Source organism: Pholcus phalangioides, unplaced genomic scaffold, assembly GCF_987345545.1.
Source record: "Pholcus phalangioides strain wild (caught in Gottingen) unplaced genomic scaffold, Ppha-v1.0 ptg000009l_1, whole genome shotgun sequence".
In the NCBI taxonomy this organism is placed as follows: domain Eukaryota; kingdom Metazoa; phylum Arthropoda; class Arachnida; order Araneae; family Pholcidae; genus Pholcus; species Pholcus phalangioides.
This window is the reverse complement of record NW_028301602.1, coordinates 38,464,074-38,483,399: the sequence shown is the minus strand read 5'-3', so window position 1 is coordinate 38,483,399 and position 19,326 is coordinate 38,464,074. Positions and strand designations below refer to the sequence as shown.

The 19,326-nt window shown below is 32.7% G+C and overlaps 1 protein-coding gene across 3 annotated transcripts in view; it reads right to left on the bottom strand.

Moving 5' to 3' along the window:
• Window positions 1-4,227: 4,227 nt before the first annotated feature.
• tmod (tropomodulin) overlaps window positions 4,228-19,326 on the bottom strand; it is a 29,084-nt gene continuing 13,985 nt past the window's right edge. For all 3 annotated transcript variants that reach the window (XM_089236138.1, XM_089236139.1, XM_089236140.1), the window contains 6 exons: window positions 19,225-19,314; window positions 18,866-18,996; window positions 16,697-16,804; window positions 9,592-9,735; window positions 8,005-8,152; window positions 4,228-6,552 (listed from right to left, as the gene is read on the bottom strand). In XM_089236138.1, coding sequence (XP_089092264.1) covers window positions 6,521-6,552; window positions 8,005-8,152; window positions 9,592-9,735; window positions 16,697-16,804; window positions 18,866-18,996; window positions 19,225-19,314 — 653 coding nt within the window. In that variant the 3' untranslated portion in view covers window positions 4,228-6,520. The remainder of the gene's footprint in view (window positions 6,553-8,004; window positions 8,153-9,591; window positions 9,736-16,696; window positions 16,805-18,865; window positions 18,997-19,224; window positions 19,315-19,326) is intronic.

Here is a 19,326-nt window from a genome sequence, read left to right as displayed (position 1 = left end):
ATCGAACTCGTGACACCTCTAAACATCCTTTGGTACTTTAGGCGAGCATCTTATCGACCTGGGCTACCACCCCCACCCTAATTTTTCAACACTTTGTAGTTCAATACAGAGTCTCGAATATCACATAAATTTTTCTTTTTTCCAATCTTTGTGTTAATTCGTTTGCTTACTTCAAAAATAAAATAAAAAACTATAATATGAAAAAGTAATCATATTTAATTTAATTCAACATGTTTTTTTGAGAAGTTTTCGGAATCTGTAATGAATGAAAAAGATTGGGGGGGAGGGGGGGGTTGCCTGGAAGATTTTGGGGGGGAGGTGCGTTGAAAGGACCCAGAGGTACGCGGACTGAAAAAGGTTGGGAACCGCGGTGTTAGTCCGATTTCAACCTTGACACTTTATTTTTCGAAGTCTGTCGATACGAAACCGAGAAATGTCCTAATTATCAGGAAAGCAGCAAATTTTTTCTCCATAGGAGACATACTCGTAATGTTATAGAAATATAGATCACTCAGAGTAAGCATAACTGAATAATATATATCAGTTCTACAGCTAAATTTTTAATGATGCAATTCAATTTCAATGACCATTATTGGTCAATGAAAATGATCGCGAGCCGTGACTGGGTGGGCCCATTCATTAAGACGGCTCTGTCTGGTTGTATATCGGGATTTGCGTATTGATCCTTTTTTTCTACTGGTGGAGAGAGAACCTTTTGCGAAAGAAAAATCAAAAAAATTGAGAAAGCTACACTCACACACAGATCTCCCAGTCAATCCTTTCCTTATCTCTGTAAATATTCTTTCGCGATGTGAATGCGAATATCCTCTGAACAATCTGCAACGCCAAAATCCCCATATTTTACCCCTTTAATTAGCACTACTAAATAGTAAACGCAGTAGCAATGTAACGTTTTATGACAGAATGTTACGCGCAATTTGTCTTATGTTTCTCGCTTTCCATTGTTGGGATCGATGTCCCATTGTTGATGGCTATTCAATCTTTGCAACCGAGAAATAATTTATTGTTATGTATTCACATTGTTGAATCACAACGGAATACTTATTTTAACAACTTTACGATAAAGGACGTAATATTGCGTCCAAACGCCAGTGGAATAAATTCAAACAAGTTATTTCTGTGTTTTCTTTCCTCTATCCTCATAATCGCGAAGCCATGGTGCAACCCTATAATTTTTTTTCCTCTTAGTTTTTTGTATACCTTATAGTGATTTTTTTCTCCAATATGATAGGACAGGGAAAAAGAACAAGTAGGGTGAATGTGAAAAGAGATATTCACTTTGCAACTAAAAATGTAGATTTGTATACGGAACGTACACACACAAATGCACAGAAAATGTGTGTGTGTGTATGTACGTTCCGTATACAAATCTACATTTTTAGATCTATCGTAGCCAAATTTTGCATATATACCAAATGGGGCCCGACTCGAACGGTAGGCTACTTTAAAAGTTCGTCAGAGCAGGGCAAATATGCCCGGAATGGGCGAAAAACTGTCGGGCAACAATGGTTTTTGGGCCTCAACAATCACTTTCGGAACGTTTACTTTGGTTACCACTACTAAACCACACATGCACCTCGTTCATATTCCTCTGCGGAACCTACTTTGGTTACAGTGGTTCCCTAGCAACAACTCTTATCTATTATACTGTTTTACTCTTTCATTTGTTTTTGTTTTTCTTCATTTTGTCTTCTACTTTTTTTCCTCTTCTCTTTTTCCTAGCGTTCCGTTGGTTGGGACAAGGTTGCCGTATTTATCGCCGATTTGTCAAATAGAGAGCATTCAAATTTCTTGTGAAAAGCTTATAACCGAAGGGGTTAATGTGATTATGCTCTCCACATTCTCATACCTCAAATAAATCATGTGTTACGGCCAAATTCTGGCTAACCCTCGAACTGTCCGAGTATATTATTTCGAAATAAACTAGAATTATCGAAGACCTTGGGTCTGACTGACCAATTTTCGAAATCATATGTTACTCCTACATGTAACACAGGGGTCCACGAAAAGCATTCGCCTTAAAACCTTGAATAATGGAACGAGGATCCTCGCTGAGTGTAGGATCAGCTGAAGCCTCTTCGCCATATCTATGCTATTCGAAAACATCTGTATGCCTCGCAAAATAACTTTAATAAGGTATAATAGACAATTTTTAGGTCTAGCACATTTGAGTTCAGTTCCTGAATTTATTTATTATGTTTTCCAGTGTAGTAGCGGAGACCAGATGACTTCTCTTTCCAAAAAAATATTCCTGGGAAGTTCATCTCAGCATAATATCCGGAAAATATATGTTCTATCCCTGCTCTGACGAGCTTTTAAAGTAGCCTATCATTCACGTCGGGTCCCATTTGGTACAAATGCAAAATTTGGCGACGGTAGATCTAAAATTGTACATTTGTATAGGGAACGTACACAAACACACACACAGAAAATCAATTATATATCTAGGTTTGTCAAGTCCTCTTTATATGCCAAGTTGTACTTCCTCTTGATAAAGTTAAAGCTCTGTATCACACTTTTGTGGATAGGCATCTTGTGTATGGTTTCATCTACAGTCGAACCCCCTTTTAACGAATACCGTTATAGCGACAATCTCGTTTTAACGAACACTTTTCTGATCCCCAGATTAGTTTAAATATAACAATGCAAAAACCTGGAATTCCTTTATAACGAAGTGTGTGATTTGTCCGGTCTCTTGGAGTTCGTTATAACGGGATTCGACTGTATACCCGTTGCTTTACAATTCAGTGAAAAGTTACTGATGTGCTTTAGTACTTCAAATTCCCAAAAATTTAGAAAAGGATGCATAAGAACTTGATTAATGCATACCTGGGACAAACCTTTTCTCCGTAAAGACAAAGGTTTTTCTACTCATCTAAATATCATTTTGTTACTTTCTATTTTCCACACACACACATTATCTCTCCTTAATTTTTTCTCACTACCTTCATAATTAAAACCTCAATTTTTATTTGTTTATTTTTATTTACACTCTTAATTTAGTTTAAATTCAATGAAATGTTAGGAAAAAAAAAAGAAAAATTTCAATTTTTTTTATCTATAATTACTATGCCACAATTAACTAATTTTTGTTAATGTTGGATTCAGGGACCCAGACGAGTTTTGGAATAGAATGGCATTATTGCAATCATTTCATTTGCCTTTTAAACCAGATTCGGAGTATTTCATCGAGTTTTATCACTGCAGTGTAAAGCACACAGATTGAAATAAATGTTCTTTGTATTTATCTTCTGTAGCTGTGACAGACGCTGAGCATGAGCGAAGGAACACACCTTCGGAGATTTCAGCATGTCATCTAACTCTTCTCTCCAATTAGTCTCACCACCCAATCAAAGATATAAAGCAGTGATTCCCAACGTGGGCGATGGGACAAAAAAGATTGGGAACTGGTAATAAAGTATGAATTGTTACTTCTGCTCTAGTCATGGCCGTCTTAAGAGCATCATGGGCCCCCGGGCCAAATGATTTTTCTGAGGGCCTACCAAGCAAATTTTCGAAAATCACAACCAGATCCCATTTTTGTGAGACCCCCTTCTCTCTTGAGGTGCCCGGGTGGGCTCATGCCTTAAGACGGCATTGGCTATAGTTATTGTCTACTTTTCTGTAAAAGGTATTTTGTCCTCACACATTATACCATGACATGCATCATTCTGTAGTATAAGATTGGTGATATATCCATATAGTCAGTATTTCAAAATTAAGTTAAGATTACAGTCCTGGACAGTTTGATACTTTCTAAAAACTGATTTTTGTGAATAATGCCTTTTCACCTAAATATTTAATGAATCGATTACAAAAATTATAGTATAAAATAAATTTTCATCCACCAACTCATCTAAATCATGTTACTTTCTATTTTCCATATATATGTTCTCTATCTAGCGGAGGGATCATAATTCTCCAAAAAAGTGCATAATATCAATGATATTCATAAAATTTCTACAGTACTATGATCTTGTATACCTTGACATATAAAAAAAAACAAAAAAAACTTTAAATCTGCCTTAGCTTTTACCCTGTAAGAGGACAAGTAATTAAAGAACTCATTATTTTTCAATAACTTGTAAATAATTTAAGGACAAAACCTGCGGTATGGTTAAACTTTGAAGAAAATTTAATTAAATGTTTTGAAAATCATCCCCACAAGACCAAACTAAAATTCAGTTAAAATCACAGATCAGCATGAAAATGGAAAAGCCACATTTAGCTGTGATCACTTTTAATTTATCTACGAATTGTATACAAGGATATAGATATCTAAAGAGAAAAAAAAAATTAAATACAGGCTCATAACTTGAATAGTGAGTTTTGCACACGGGTAAAAAGCACAAAGACAAGTGACGTATTAGCTGGCATTTAATATATGTATAAAGCTCATTGACAGCATTACATCATAAGCACTACTCTAACAGTAGCTTCAAAAGTCTAAACGACAATTTCAAAAAATGCCATGATCTTTTATTTCAATTTCTTTGTTTTTATAGAATTGTGTGTATACAGTAATTTATGTGCCAGCTTATACATAAAATTTTAAATATTAATGAATTCAAAACATGTTACACACTGAAAGAAAAACAAACCATTAATACTACACAATACAGGATTTAAAACGGATTGGCAGTGATTTGAATAATCATAACTTTTGTTTTGATATAAAATTGCCAATATTCATGCTGGAATAAAAATATACAGTAAAAAAAAGCACACATTATTTCACGTGAATGTTAATTCAATACAAAGTATTTGTGAATTATTTGATTATATGAATACTTTCAGATTGAATAAAGCATAAAAAAGCATTTTTTTTAGATTCTACTTTTAAAAATATCCAGAATGGATTTTACGATTTTCTATTGAAAATTTCCAAATTCCTGTCGAATACCAGTATCAAGAAAATCAACTAATATGAAGAATAATCTTTAAAAAAGGATATATTTTTCAAATAATATACAGAGCAGGTGTCCGCTTTTTGACTTGACAACTGATGAATTGGATGGCATTCAAAAATTTTGAAGCCTCGTGTTCCCCCCCCCCCCCTCCATCATTCATTTCAAGAATATTATACGCTTGTGATAATGACTTACATAATCTTAATCACATAAAAATGACACAAGTTTAGAATTTAATTGCTTCCCCTATTTTCTTGTTCAACCATGTCTTCACCGGTAAGAGTGAAATATTCACTGGTAGTTCTATGTAATACTGGTAGTATATTTCATATTACAAGGAACTTTTTTAGGCACATTAAATACCTTTCAAAACACAAAAAAATGAATTTCATATTAAATGACAAAATTATGCAAAATCTTCATTTATTAGAGTTAACATTAAAGTAACATTAAAAGTAAATAGAGATTCTAATTTAAATATTAATATTTTGATTTTAAAAATCCCATTAATATGGATTGCAATACGATTTGTGATCACATTACACTAAAAACATTTGAGAGATTTATATTTTAAATACATTTTATTTCACACAAGCATAAATAGAAAATTATTATACATGTTCAAGTCTTTTGTAAGTACACAAATAAAATATTTATTTATTACACAATGTCATATATGAATTTTTAATACTGATAACAGTTTTCAAATCTATTTGAAAAGATAATTTCATCTTTAATATATGTATCTATGTGTTTTATAAATTTATCACAATGCATTTGTTACTATGAAATTTATAAACCCCTTAATTTTAAACATCAATTGGTCTCTAATCAGAAAAATTTCATTTCAGAATAAAAATTGTCATCCAGAGAATTTGTCATCATTCTGTTAGATAAATATTCAGATTTAATTTCATCAGTATGAATCGAATTGCTATAGCATTCAACACATTACCTTCAAAATTTATCATGGGCAAATAATGAGAATATTTAAATATTGAGAAAAAAAATGGCACTAGCTGAGCTGTAGATAAAAAAGATTTCTGTACTTGCATAAACGCCTAGAACAGCATAACACTTCAAACTGATTAAGCAACATTAAATCACTTTTCATTGGAATGAAGTTTACATTCGAAAACTGAGCCTCGGGAATATGTCTAGTAAATAAATAACTATTCAAATGATAAACCATTTAAATTAATGTTGACATATACAAAAGTCATAAAACATTGTCGGTATTAATAGTTATTCTTCTAGGAACAGCTCTAACAAAAAAAAGCACTTAAAATTTGTTCAAACTTTTTAAATCAATTTTGCCGAACAAATGTACAAGCACATTTCTCTGCAAGTCCTTTTACGACTACGTACATAAATAGCTCTGTTTTTTATATATATATTGAAACACACACATATATATCAAAACAAGGAAATGGGCAATGACAATGTAAAAACCAAATCCAATATAAATCTTCTGTTTATGCCAATAGGTTGACACAAGTTTCAGCGTAATTCATCGATGTGCACAAGTTTCAGCATAATTCATCGATGTGCACAAGTTTCAGCATAATTCATTAATGTGCACAAACATTCTACAACTCACTCCCGATTCGCCTCAGTCGAACTGAAATGGAAATTGAAGGCATTCATATGAGCACCATATTAAATGTCTTTCGAAAACATGAATTCAAACATATGAAGTACAAACACAATCAGCCAGGGAAAATATGTAGAGTCTAATGCTCTTAAAACAGTTGTGTTAAATTAAGAACAGCAATTCAGGACACCATTTTAACCCTTAAACTGTTCCCATCATCTACAAGCAATTCACACGATATTGTACATCTTGAAAAAAGTTGAATTGCCGAAAAAGCAATGCAAGTTCTTGAAAGATCAGGCACTTCAACCAATTTCTTTGAAATATACATGCCCCCAGTGACAGCAAAAAAAAAAAAAAATCAATCTATGCAAATGAAATTTGAGAATACGGGTATTTCAAAGTATGTGCCCAAAAATAAAGAAAAACAGAACTGCAGTTCTTACAGTTATAATCACAACAAAAATAAGAAATTCAAATGGCAACATTCACTTTTATACATCACTAAGTGATTGGTGCAATGAAAAGCCATGAATGGCACTGAAACTGTACCAGTAGTACCATGAACACTGGCACAGGATGCAGACAAAGATCTCACCAAGGGGTTGGTGCACTGACTCCTTGGTGGGAAACTTCTCGCCACAGTGATATTATCTGTATTTTGGTTGCTTCCACATGTTTATTTGTGTCTAATGCTGGCGTTTATCATGCTGCATGCATTGCTTCAACGCCATTTATGGTTTTTAACATGATCACTTTGCAATGCATAAAAGTGAGAGTTACTATTTGAATTTTCCAAAAGTTTGTTGCTGTAACTATGACTACTAGAGCTAGGGTTTGGTTTCTCCCTTATTTGTTGGATCCATACTTTGAAACATCTATATCTAAAATTTCATTTGTATTCATTGATTTTTTTGCAGCTGCTAGAGGGCTCTTATATCGGCAAAAATACTTTATCACCATCCTGTATGTTTTAAACAATCTTTCATTTCAACAGCAAAAGAAATGCAATGAATGAGACTAATGAATTGTGCAATGCTTTGTTCTGCAAAACACATCAACTTCTCTTTCTTAATGATTATCATCAGCAAGCATGAAGTAGAAACTTCATTCCAAAAAAAAAAACTAATTATGTATGCAAAATTTTCAAAAGCTATAAGGAGAAAAAAAATTCTTAAAAACTCCAAGGAATTCTAAATAAGTCTGCAGCACTGGGCAAAATTTCGAGCTATATGCTACATAGAAAACTCAAAAACGGTCCAGATCAAAAAAGGGTGAGCCCTAATGTTAAGGCCATGTCAAAATGATTAAAATAATTGAAATAAAAATTTACAGAGCACTTCACATTCATCAACCTTGTGATTGAGAAAGAATCATAAAAAAATTATTCATTCTACGATTATTTCAACTCCCATGTTTAGCGATTCTTAAAAATTGTTCTAAAAAATAGAAATGTGTAGATATATTGGATGAACTTACTTCGATCATTATTCTTCTGCAAGTGCTCAGTGACCCTAACTCGAGCATCAGGAACATCAAAACTGAGGCCGAGTCTCAACATCGTTTTGTTCTCCTCAACAAGCTTACAGATGTCCATCTCAATTTTATTACCAAGAATCTGGGTGCTCTAAAAACATTAAGTACAAATGCATACATCATTTTACAGTTTGTATTCAAATATGTTTAATAAAAAAATTAACAATCAATACAAAAATATTTCAGATTTAACCTTTTGACATCAAGCATTGTATACAATTTGCATAAACAGTTCAATTCAGTTAGACATGCAGCCAGTGTGTTGACCTCTTTGCCAAAAATATCAGTAATGACAGTGATAGGAACCGACAGATACTTGGGCTCTGTCCACTCTGTGATATAAGCACACTGTTTCAGGGACTGGCGTGCCTCCAGGGAATCAATTAAGCTTTAAAAAAAATGTGTGCACAGGCAGGGCACCATTATGCACATCACCAATAAATAAATATTAAATTTATGATTAAAAATTATGATTGAGGTAAATAAATCACAATTATAAATTACAGGTTATAAATCACACAATCGTCATAATTGAGAGTAGTTTTCGATAAAATTTAATCCGTTTCTTTTCAGGGATTTTCATTGACACTTTTCATTGATTGATAACAACTGATTCAATCTGCAACTGCATTGAACTAATTGCTATATTGTACCCCTTAATATCAGAGAGCTGTTTGTAAATCTGCATTTTTAACACATCCCTATTAGATTGTCTTACTAACACTTTAAAGAATCGGACACACCCAGCTTCCCAATGTTCAATGTCTTATTTACATGAGGTATTGAATTGTATACAAAATGAAAACTAAAATTTGTTGCACCTGAAAAAACTTAAATCATTGGCTGTAGAAACATAATTCCAATTAGAAAAGTATTAATAATGTGTTCATCTTAGAGATGTCATTCATTTTACAAAGGGTCATTCATATGTACTAAGATACAAAATTTAATTTTTTTATGCAGTCCTCCAGTCTTCTAACTTTTAATTTGACAGTTATAGCTGTCTCTTGAGACCACAAAAAAAAATCATGTTTTAAAATGCAAAGATATTTGAATTAAAAAGCCACAAACTAATGGACAAACTAATTCTATGCTTCATGTGCTGCTCTTTCCCCTCATTTTCAGCTATTTTGGAATTCTAAATAGTGAATATGGCAGTTAGAATTTTTCTTTAGGGGAGGGAGACTAAATACAAAGCACCAACTTTCCAATTGGAAATCAGAGTACAGAGAAGGCCATATAAAAATAAATATTCTGTATCTCAGTGCATATACAGTGCCCTCAGTAAAATAAATGGCACATGAGAATGCCCCCTGCCCCATTTATTTTAATACTTTTCTAATTGAAAGTAGGCCTATGTCTTTATAGCCAATGGTTTACAAGTTATTTAAGGTGAAACAGTTTTCGCCCTGTATATTTTATATCCCCAAAATGATATCAAATACTTATATATTTTTAGCCCCATCTATCATAAACAATGCCAAAAGTATATAGCCATATTTTTAAATTAAGAAAGCTCAAAATGATAACCTGATTTGAAGCTCTAAACTCCAGAACTGTCTGGTTTGTAAGCAAAGAATCCATCATATCCCGAATCATTCCTGGGGATAAGTAGTTTGACTCCACATTCAAGGATGACAAAGTTCTGTTTATTTTCAGTGACTCCAACAATCCCTGAAATAAGAGTGAAAAAAATTAAGCTTTCGAATTTCAATAACAATCTGATCGCATCACACTTCAAGATGAAAAAAAAAATACTTCAAATATCTAAATGCGACAAATTCAAAATCTTGTGACCGACTAATTTATTGACTAGAATAAAAGATTAAATAAAATCAAAGATCCAGGGTATGCCGATTTGAATTGGCTTGATTGAAATCACAATTTAAATTTCATTTTTCCTTTATTTAACCTCAACGATATTTAAGTGAAAGTAACCTAGTATGGTACGCATGTCATTGAAATACTGTAAAGTTGTTGATTAAAAAGAAATATAGAAGATCTGGTAAATATAGATTTGAACCTAATCCTTAAATACAGTGCAGAAAGATAGCTGTTCCATTTCTAGATTTTGTGCATGGAAAAAAAATTCAAAAAATATAGGGAGCTGTAGTAGGTAGGTAGGCCTATGATAAAATTAGATAAAAAAATTAGATAAAACTGCAATAAGCATGTGCGATGCATTATAATGGGGCACTAGGGTCCTCCCCCCCCCCCCCCCCCATGACATAGAAAAACAGGAATTAGATTTTTTTGTAAAGCATTAAATTCAATGCCAAAATTGTTGATTTCAAATAATATATTTGAAACATAAATATTGTTTGACTTGCAATTTTAATGTAAATAGTGAAGGTGAAGTGATCTAAACATTTTAACAGAGAAATAGTATTCAGCCTGTATAAAAGGGAATATCTTAGAATGGTTTAAATCATACTACTACACTAGACGACAAGCTATCATAATAGAGACAAAAAATTAGCAATTTTCAAGTAAAATAATACACCCCACAGGGGCGGTCTTGGGGCCGATACTGTTTTTAATTTACATAAATGAACTGAGTTAACTAAATCTAAATGGTAGCATATCTTTTGCAGATGAGACAGTTTTATATGTCGAGGATACAGAAATAGATAGTTTGGTTAAAAGAACAGAGAAGGATCTAACAAAAATACATCACTGGCTAATTAACAAATTAAAAATAAATACACGAAACCTAAATTTATGTGCACAAACACACGAAATATAAATGACAGTGCAGAAATCCACATAAAATTAAACACACTGCCAATCTCAAACTATATCAGTATGTAATTGTGAAGAAATAGGTAGAGTGTTCAATTATGAATACTTCGAAATAGTTATACAAGATAACCCAAAATAGAACATACATAGTGAAAAAATGATACAAAATCTCAATGTACTCAGGAGTCATTTATAAACTTAAATACATAGTTGATAATAACTTCTTGAAAGATATCTTCTACGCGTGGGTTTATTCGAATATAAATTTTATGGACTATGTGTCTGGGGAGGAGCATATTATCAAAACATATGCAATTTAGACAATCTTTACAATAAATTAAGAGAATTAATAAATAAAAATAATAAATGAGTTTAATAAAATAAAAATACAGATTATGATATCTTCAATTCGTAATCTGTTCAATTTGCTGTTTATTCGTTTTAATAAAAGAAGTCTAAAGTTTGCTTGTTTCTTATTAAATCTGTGAAATAAAAATGTGTAAATCATTGAGCATGTCTTAGTAAATTCATCCATCAATCACACAAGAAACAATCTTGTCAACAAAATGTTTTTCATTTATTTCATTTAGTTAATGCTGAAGGACCATTTGGCTGTATATCAAGTGAACATGGGCGGAGATACGGGGGAAGGGGCGTGGGGGGAACTCCCCCTTTGACGCTGGGGGGGGGGGCGTCAAATGGGGAGTCGACTGATCTGATGTGTATATGTATATATGAATTGACATTATGCCCCCCCCCCCCAGACTTCCAAGTCTATCTCCGCCTATGCAAGTGAATCAAGAAACCTGGTGCAACTCAGTACTACATATACTTTAAAGTGGGGAGGGGGCTTACACATGAATAAAAGCACTTTTTCCCTCTGCAAGAAAAAATTCATGAATTTAATGAGTTTAACCACCTTTCATGTTACATAAACACGCATCTTTAGTGTTCATATTTCTTGCTTTGTAGTTTATTATTTGTTTTAGTGTTCATTTGTTAGCTATTAATAAATTCTAAATTAAATTTGACAGATTAGGTTACAAAAATATGCCTAATTTATATTCTTAATGAATAAAAAGATTTGTTTCAATCAAGAAGTCAGTTAATTTAAACAAAAAGAAATTGATTTAAAAATCAAAATAATCCAATTTTTTTATATTTGAAAAGGAAACATGATTTTTTTAATGCCATCTAATGTGTGTTTTAATATTATACCTTGATTACGGATACCTTTAAAGCGAAGTGATAAAACATGCTAACACAACTTGATTAGCATCAGTATAGTGCTGCCATACTGGAAATTGATGTAGCAGATACCACAATTTCCATGCTCATCTCTAAGTATCATGTTAAAGGCACAGTAAAACTTATTAACCGCCAGTTTGTTATCATAAATTGTCTACAAAAAAATATGGAAACAACAGCCCCAGATTTTTTAAAGTCCAAAAAGATTGGATCACTGCTATGGTCTATGCAAATGCACCGACAACAATAGATTACCCTTGCTTGTAATTGGTAAATCCAAAAAACCATGTTTTCAAACATTTAAAATATGAACACATTGCCTGTGAACTATCATGCCCAAAAAAGTGTTTGGATGGATCAAAAAATTTCTCCAGAATGGTTCCACAATGTGTTTGTGTCTCAAGTTAGAGCTCGTATAGCCGAAAAGCATTTGCCATAAGAAGCACTGCTATTAATGGACAGTGCACGTCACCCCTCTTGTGAACTCAAAAGTGATGATGGCAAAATAACATGCCTCTTTCTTCCAGCAAATGCAACTCCACTTATACAGCCTATAGACAAGGGCATAATTGAAAATATGAAGCAAAGTTACAGAAAAGGGCTTTAATCGAGGGCTGATGGAAGCTTATCTGATGATGCCATGACTAAAAGAATTTTGGAAGGGATACAACATAAAAAGGACTATTTTCAATATCACCACTGCCTGGGCTGGCCTTATATTGTTTTTGTAAAATGAAATGCAATATGTATTATTCACTTTTGAGGGATTTTATTTTCATTTTCGTCCCAAGCCCGCAGTGAAATTACCTTACTGTACATATGTATTAAAATACGGGGTGATTATAAAAAAACTATCCCAACATATGGGCCCCTAACTATCATACCATTCACAGAAACTGAATGAAATTTTAGCATAAGGTATTTTGAGGTATGCACTCAAGAATGATATGGAAAACAACAGTGTCACTCTAACAGTTACGGTTACAGTGAGACAATTTCGAAAATATCAAATGGCAGCACCAAGTTTTTTGTATTGGAATGTGATCTCCATACTGAAAAACACTAAATAGCATTGGAATGGCACCTGTAGCATGAAAATCCCCGGAGCTAGGCAAGGAAAAAGTAAAAAAGGACTTTGCCGTGCACCAGAGCTATAATGTTTGTTTCATTCGTCGCACCGTTTCTTCGGCTGAGATCCCAGCCTAATTAGTCCTCCACAAGGTCATGTGGAAAATTTGTGAAACACAATAAAATGCTTTATTTTATGCTGCTTCTCTGTCCTTATTGGTTGTCCTCACTTTTAGCCTATCTACTGCCGGTGATTTTCATGCTACAGTTGCCGTTCGAACGCTATTTAGGGTTTTTCACAATGGAGATCACATTCCAATACAAAAAACTTGAGTGTTGCCATTTGCTATTTTCGAAATTGTCTCACTGTAACCGTAACTGTTAGAGTGACACTGTTGTTTTCCATATCATTCTTGAGCGCATACCTCAAAATACCTTATGCCAAAATTTCATTCAGTTTCTGTGAATGGTATGATAGTTAGGGACCCATATGTCGGGATAGTTTTTTTATAATCACCCTGTATTTTTATTAGTCATACCTGGTCCGGATGGTGACAGTTAATCGGAATTTTACTGTAATGTGTAAAATTATATACCGATCTCGTGCGTAATTGAAGTACAGTATATTTCTGTTATCCATCTATTTGGTTATCAGATTATGGGCGGAATTTTTTAACGTTTGTAAGAAATTGACTTTTTATCTTAGTTAGCTTCTCACTGTGCAGGTCTGGGTTCGAATCCTGGTTCGGGCATGGATGTTTACAAACACTAACAAAATTCCCTGGACGGATCATGCTGATCCCTTGAGAATACGTGAGGATATTAAAAATTTAAAAAAAAAAATCTAATAAAAAGACTTCAAACCCCACTGTCACCACAGGAAGTTGGTTTTCCGTGGTTTCCAACTTTAAGGCATGAATGCGAGCAGATTTTCCCCTTTAAAAAGTCTCGCCACAGAAAGCAACAGTCCTACAAACAGTACAAATATTCAATCATTACACATCACTCATTTCACTTCTGAAATATATAATAGCAGTGAAAAATCAGACAACACTAGATACACACTCAGACTTAGGTAAACACACGCACTCACAATTCCGACACAACTCACTAGATAGTAAATTGCCCATGGCGATAGACCTGAGTTATGCCTGGTTTGAAAGAAAAAGGTTCAGATAAACCCCGCCCCATAGGGCCTCAATACTTTCAATTTCTTCAGAAAAGTTACCCTTAGGATAACTGTAAATTTTTTTATTGATTGTTGAATAATGCGTGTAATGTTGCGAGATCGAATTTTCAACGTGCCTAAAGTGGAGCAGGACAGTCTTAAGAACATCATATGCCCCAGGCCAAGTGAATTTTTTGAGGCCCACCAGACAAATTTACATGCTTACTCTCAAAGAAAATTTCAACCAGATCTCATTTTTGTGAAGCCCCTCTTCCTGCGTTAAGATGGCACTGAAGTGAAGCAAAGGACTTCAGAGAAACTGAAGAAATTTGTTTCTGAATACGTTGAAAAAAGTGTTCTGTGAGATGAAACAATAACAGCACATCAACACCGAAAAACATAAGCAGGTCTTCAATGACCAGAGGTCAAGAAAAAGTTTGTTTTTACATTAAGAAATTAAATTTGTGTGTGCGCTCGGTACATTAACTGTAAAAAAAAGCTAGGTTATTGATTCTCTGATACTCATAATGGTGAGTACGACAAAGAATTTTTCTAAGTACAATAAGTAATGGTTCAAAATAGTTTAGACTGTACCAATACTTCTCATTATCACATTATTTTACTAAAACTAATGTTATCTGAGTTAAGAATGAAAAACTTCAAATACACCCTATAAAACGTAAAATACGTCATTACAGTTTTTTAATGACACAAATGCATTTTCTAGAAGTTTTTAGGGAATAAAAATCCTAACCCTACTTATTATGTTAGAATTCTGGAAAACGAGGAACAGAATTGGTTTGGGAAATGTTTTACCTCATCCCCATTAGCGAATTCCCAAAATAACAATTGGTATACACAACAAACAAAAAACTTTATAAATTCAATTAGGATGATTGAATTAGGAAATTAAATTATGCAGCAATTGCACCAGCAGGGTGGCTTAGTTACTTTTATAAGCGCTGTTTATGTCCAAATGATGTTTTTCTGCGTACATTCACAAATGCAACCGACTTTTCCTGTGATCAATCAATTGGTTTTCTCAAGAAAACAGTAGAATTGCATTTCATTGCCAGCAGACAAAGCACCCATTCCAACAAGTTACTGAAATATCAGATGCTTTATTTATTTACTACCTCTGGGGGTAAGCTGTTCCATTTATTAACAACCCTTATTTATTTATGGCTGATATACTATGGCTGCTTATATTTAATAAGCAATAAATAATATTAAATAATTATTTAATAGTAAATAAATAAAGCATCTGATATTTCAGTAACTTGTTGGAATAGGTGCTTTGTCTGCTGGCAATGAAATGCAATTCTACTGTTTTCTTGAGAAAACCAATTGATTGATCACAGGAAAAGTCAGTTGCATTTGTGAATGTACGTATATGTGCTTATTAAATATAAGCAGCCATAGTATATCAGCCATAAATAAATAAGAGTTGTTAATAAATGGAACAGCTTACCCCCGGAGGTAGTAAATTGTAACACAATTGACACGTTTAAAAAGAAATACGATAAACATGTTGGGGTAAATCGAGAAGCTATCCATTCTTAGAATAAGACAACCATAAGTATTCTTTATGGGCATTGTATAGTATTTTATCATGTGTATATATTGATTATAATTTTTGTTAATTGCATTTTTAATTGAGTTGCTATATTTTTTTTGGAAATATATGACATCCATATTTTTATGGGCATCTTTTTCTCAGTCACCTCATTGGGCATTTTGCCTGTTGTGGCATTGGATTTTCACGATTCAAATTGAAAAATGCTCAAAAAATATTCAAAAATTACCTTGTACCAGTTTTGAGAGTGAAAATGCAGTGTGTCACAGAAATTAAATCTAAATTTTTATACGCCCCCCCCCCTCCAACTTTTAATTAAAAAGTTGCCTTGTATATCTTGAGGCGAAGAGAAAAAATTCTGTTTTTAAATGCATTATTTGCCGAGACTTGAACTCAAAAATCAAAAAAAAAATATGGAAGAATAGCATAAACTAATGGACCTCCTTTTTTTTAATTTACACTATCCTTTACCAATTTTTGAATTTGAATATCTCCGCAAATATTGCATGTAGAAACGTCAAATTTTTTTGTGGCCTCAGGAGAAACAGGGCAACAACTTTTCAACTAGAAGACAGGGATACCGTTTAAAAATTTGGATTTTTTTATATTTTCTTACACACTATATTTTTACTCTCAAAACTGATACAGGGTAATTTTTAAATGGCTTTTGAGCATTTTTTTTTTTAATTGAAACTATAAGCCTACAGTGGATGGTTGATGAGATAAAGACCACATCAGCACTTAGAGGAAACCATGTATAGCCACAGCACTTTTAAAGAACATTTCAATATTGCGGATGCTCTTTAGATTTTTATTTGTCTTTTTATGCTTACCTTAGCAGGTGCATCACGTAACTCTGTGTTAGCCAAACTCAAGTTCTCCAAAGTTGTGTTAGTTGATAGACCTTCAAATAGGCGCTTGAATTTCTCCTGTGATACATTCTGAAAAAAAGTAAAGATTATGCAGATTAAATATCTTTGATATGTGCAATATCATATGCATAATTTCAGGGTCCATTAGCTCAGAAAATGAATGTAAAAGTATATTTGCAGGCTATACTTTGTTAATAAATATGAAATCCAGGAAATAGAAAGGCCTTGAAATACAAGGATTATTCCAGACCAATAAAAAAAAAACCACTTTGCAAATCATCAAGAATCTAAGATGATTATTATCGGACAAAAGACTGAAAGACATCTATAGATGCATACACATAGAGAGCTCATGTTCCCTCAAGCTGATGAAAAATTTAAATATTATCATAAAATTAAAATATTGAAAATACCATTAATATACTATTTAAACAATTTCAGTCAATTCAAATGGTTTTTGATAATGGTACTTCAGAATTTCTTTAGAAGGGATTCCTTTCTCATCCCCCAAAGGTTGATCCTACATATTCCTGTGGATACCTGCAATGATAAACTCATTTTATCATTTTCCAAATCACCCCCCAGTACATTTGTATCTATAATTTCAATATACCCTAGACAAGAATTGAAAAACATTTAATAAGAAAAATGAGATTTCAATTATATACTTAAAACTAAACTTATCACATTTTTGATGAGCATCAAAGTGTAAAATAAATTAGATGCAGAAACAGCTTTACAGCTCTACTGAGCATATTTCAATTATTTTAAAAAACTATGAAAAGAAATCATAAACATATTAAAAAAATAGCAGCAAATATATTTTTTTCAATTTTGGTTCATTCAATTAACTACTATTCATTTGCAACCGATAACAATTATCGAGCAAATATTGTCTTGTAATTTTTTTTTATGCTACAAAAATTAAACATGTTGCACGAAAATTTTCACGGAAAAGTGCTGTCATGACTATGCTCAGCTCAAATATTTTTTTACCTTTTCCTTCACACAGCTTATTTCGTGAAATATGGCCACAGTAATGATGATTTAGATATGAATATAGTATACATATAATTTACCTTGCATAATGAATTAATATATGTTATGGTAAGTGATAAATTGGTTATGTATAGTTGCCAATTGTCTCAGCAAGATTGATAAATTCATCAGTTTTACCACAGTTATGCATAATAAAATACGAGTTTTTATACAATTTATTAAATTGGGTTTCTACTGTACTTTTTTTGCTATGGGAAACTTTTTTTAACATTTAGGTAGTAAAGGAGAAAAAATGAGTGTCTTCTCTAGTTCATTTGTTCGATCGACGGACAATTGTAAAATTTGTTAAATGAGAGTTTGTTAGATTTGAGTATGATATAATGAAATCTTATTTTAAAAAATTTATGATCAAAGTCAGATTTCAGAATTCCTCAGATAAAAGTTAATTGACCAAGTTATTTTTGGGATGTTTGGTCTTTGGCTCAAAGGAAAGCCATCTAAATAAATCATATCATGGCAATGGGACTGATTCATCATATTTACAAATGTGAAATGATGATTATGTATAATAACAAGCAAAAGTGATGAATTTAATATGATTTAACATGTTTACCAATGACAATTGGGTATCATACATAACTGCCAATAAAACTCATAAATGTAGGGAAATTTATCAAATTTATAATGGTCAGTGATAATGCATAATTACTGGATTCATCACATTTACCGTAATATATGTAGATACGTAAATTATGTTTTTATATCATTATATTGTTTTGACTGAAGATCAACAAGTACAGTCAAACCTCGTTAATAAGTCACTCTTGGGAGAGCAAAAATATGTTTTACTAAGTGGAGTGACTCGTTAAGCGTAGTAAGCCATAGCTGTGCCAATTACAATTGGGAGTTCCAAAAAGTGACTCGGTAAGCGGAGTGACGTGTTAACCGGGTGACGCACTAACGAGGTTTGACTGTATAATAGCTTTGAATGAATTAATAGATTTATAATATTTTTTGTTTTTGTCCTCAATAACTTTCATAATGGAAACTAACTATCTCGTACACAAAGTTAATTTTAACTTTAAAAAAAAAATTACATTCATAATGTAGAATAGAAGATGTGCAACATACTCTAATGTTGTTCCAGTTCAACTTTTTCAGGCTAGCGTCATTTTCTGTCACTTGTCTCAATGTCTTATCCACATCTGTTGAATTATCTGGCTCAAATGGCAATAACTTTGGTTGAGATGCATGCACGATGCCTACAAATGGAATACTATCATGCAAGGTATATTGAAATATGTAATAATGAATGTGGCATTGCATAATGAATGTGTACATCCCCAAAACTATGTTCTCAATGTTATGGATGAGGAATATAAAATAAACCAAGTAAACAGAAAATGAAGGAAACAAAACTAAAATTATGAATCACTGTTTCTCATACAAAAACTGTATGGTGCATAAACAAAGGGGACATCAGTGCTTACTTTCAAATTTGTCACCAGCTTTTTGGCCCTTGTTCAAAATGGATGAATGATACTGATCTTGATTCAACATGCTGTGCAATCCAAGAATAGCTAAAAATAAGA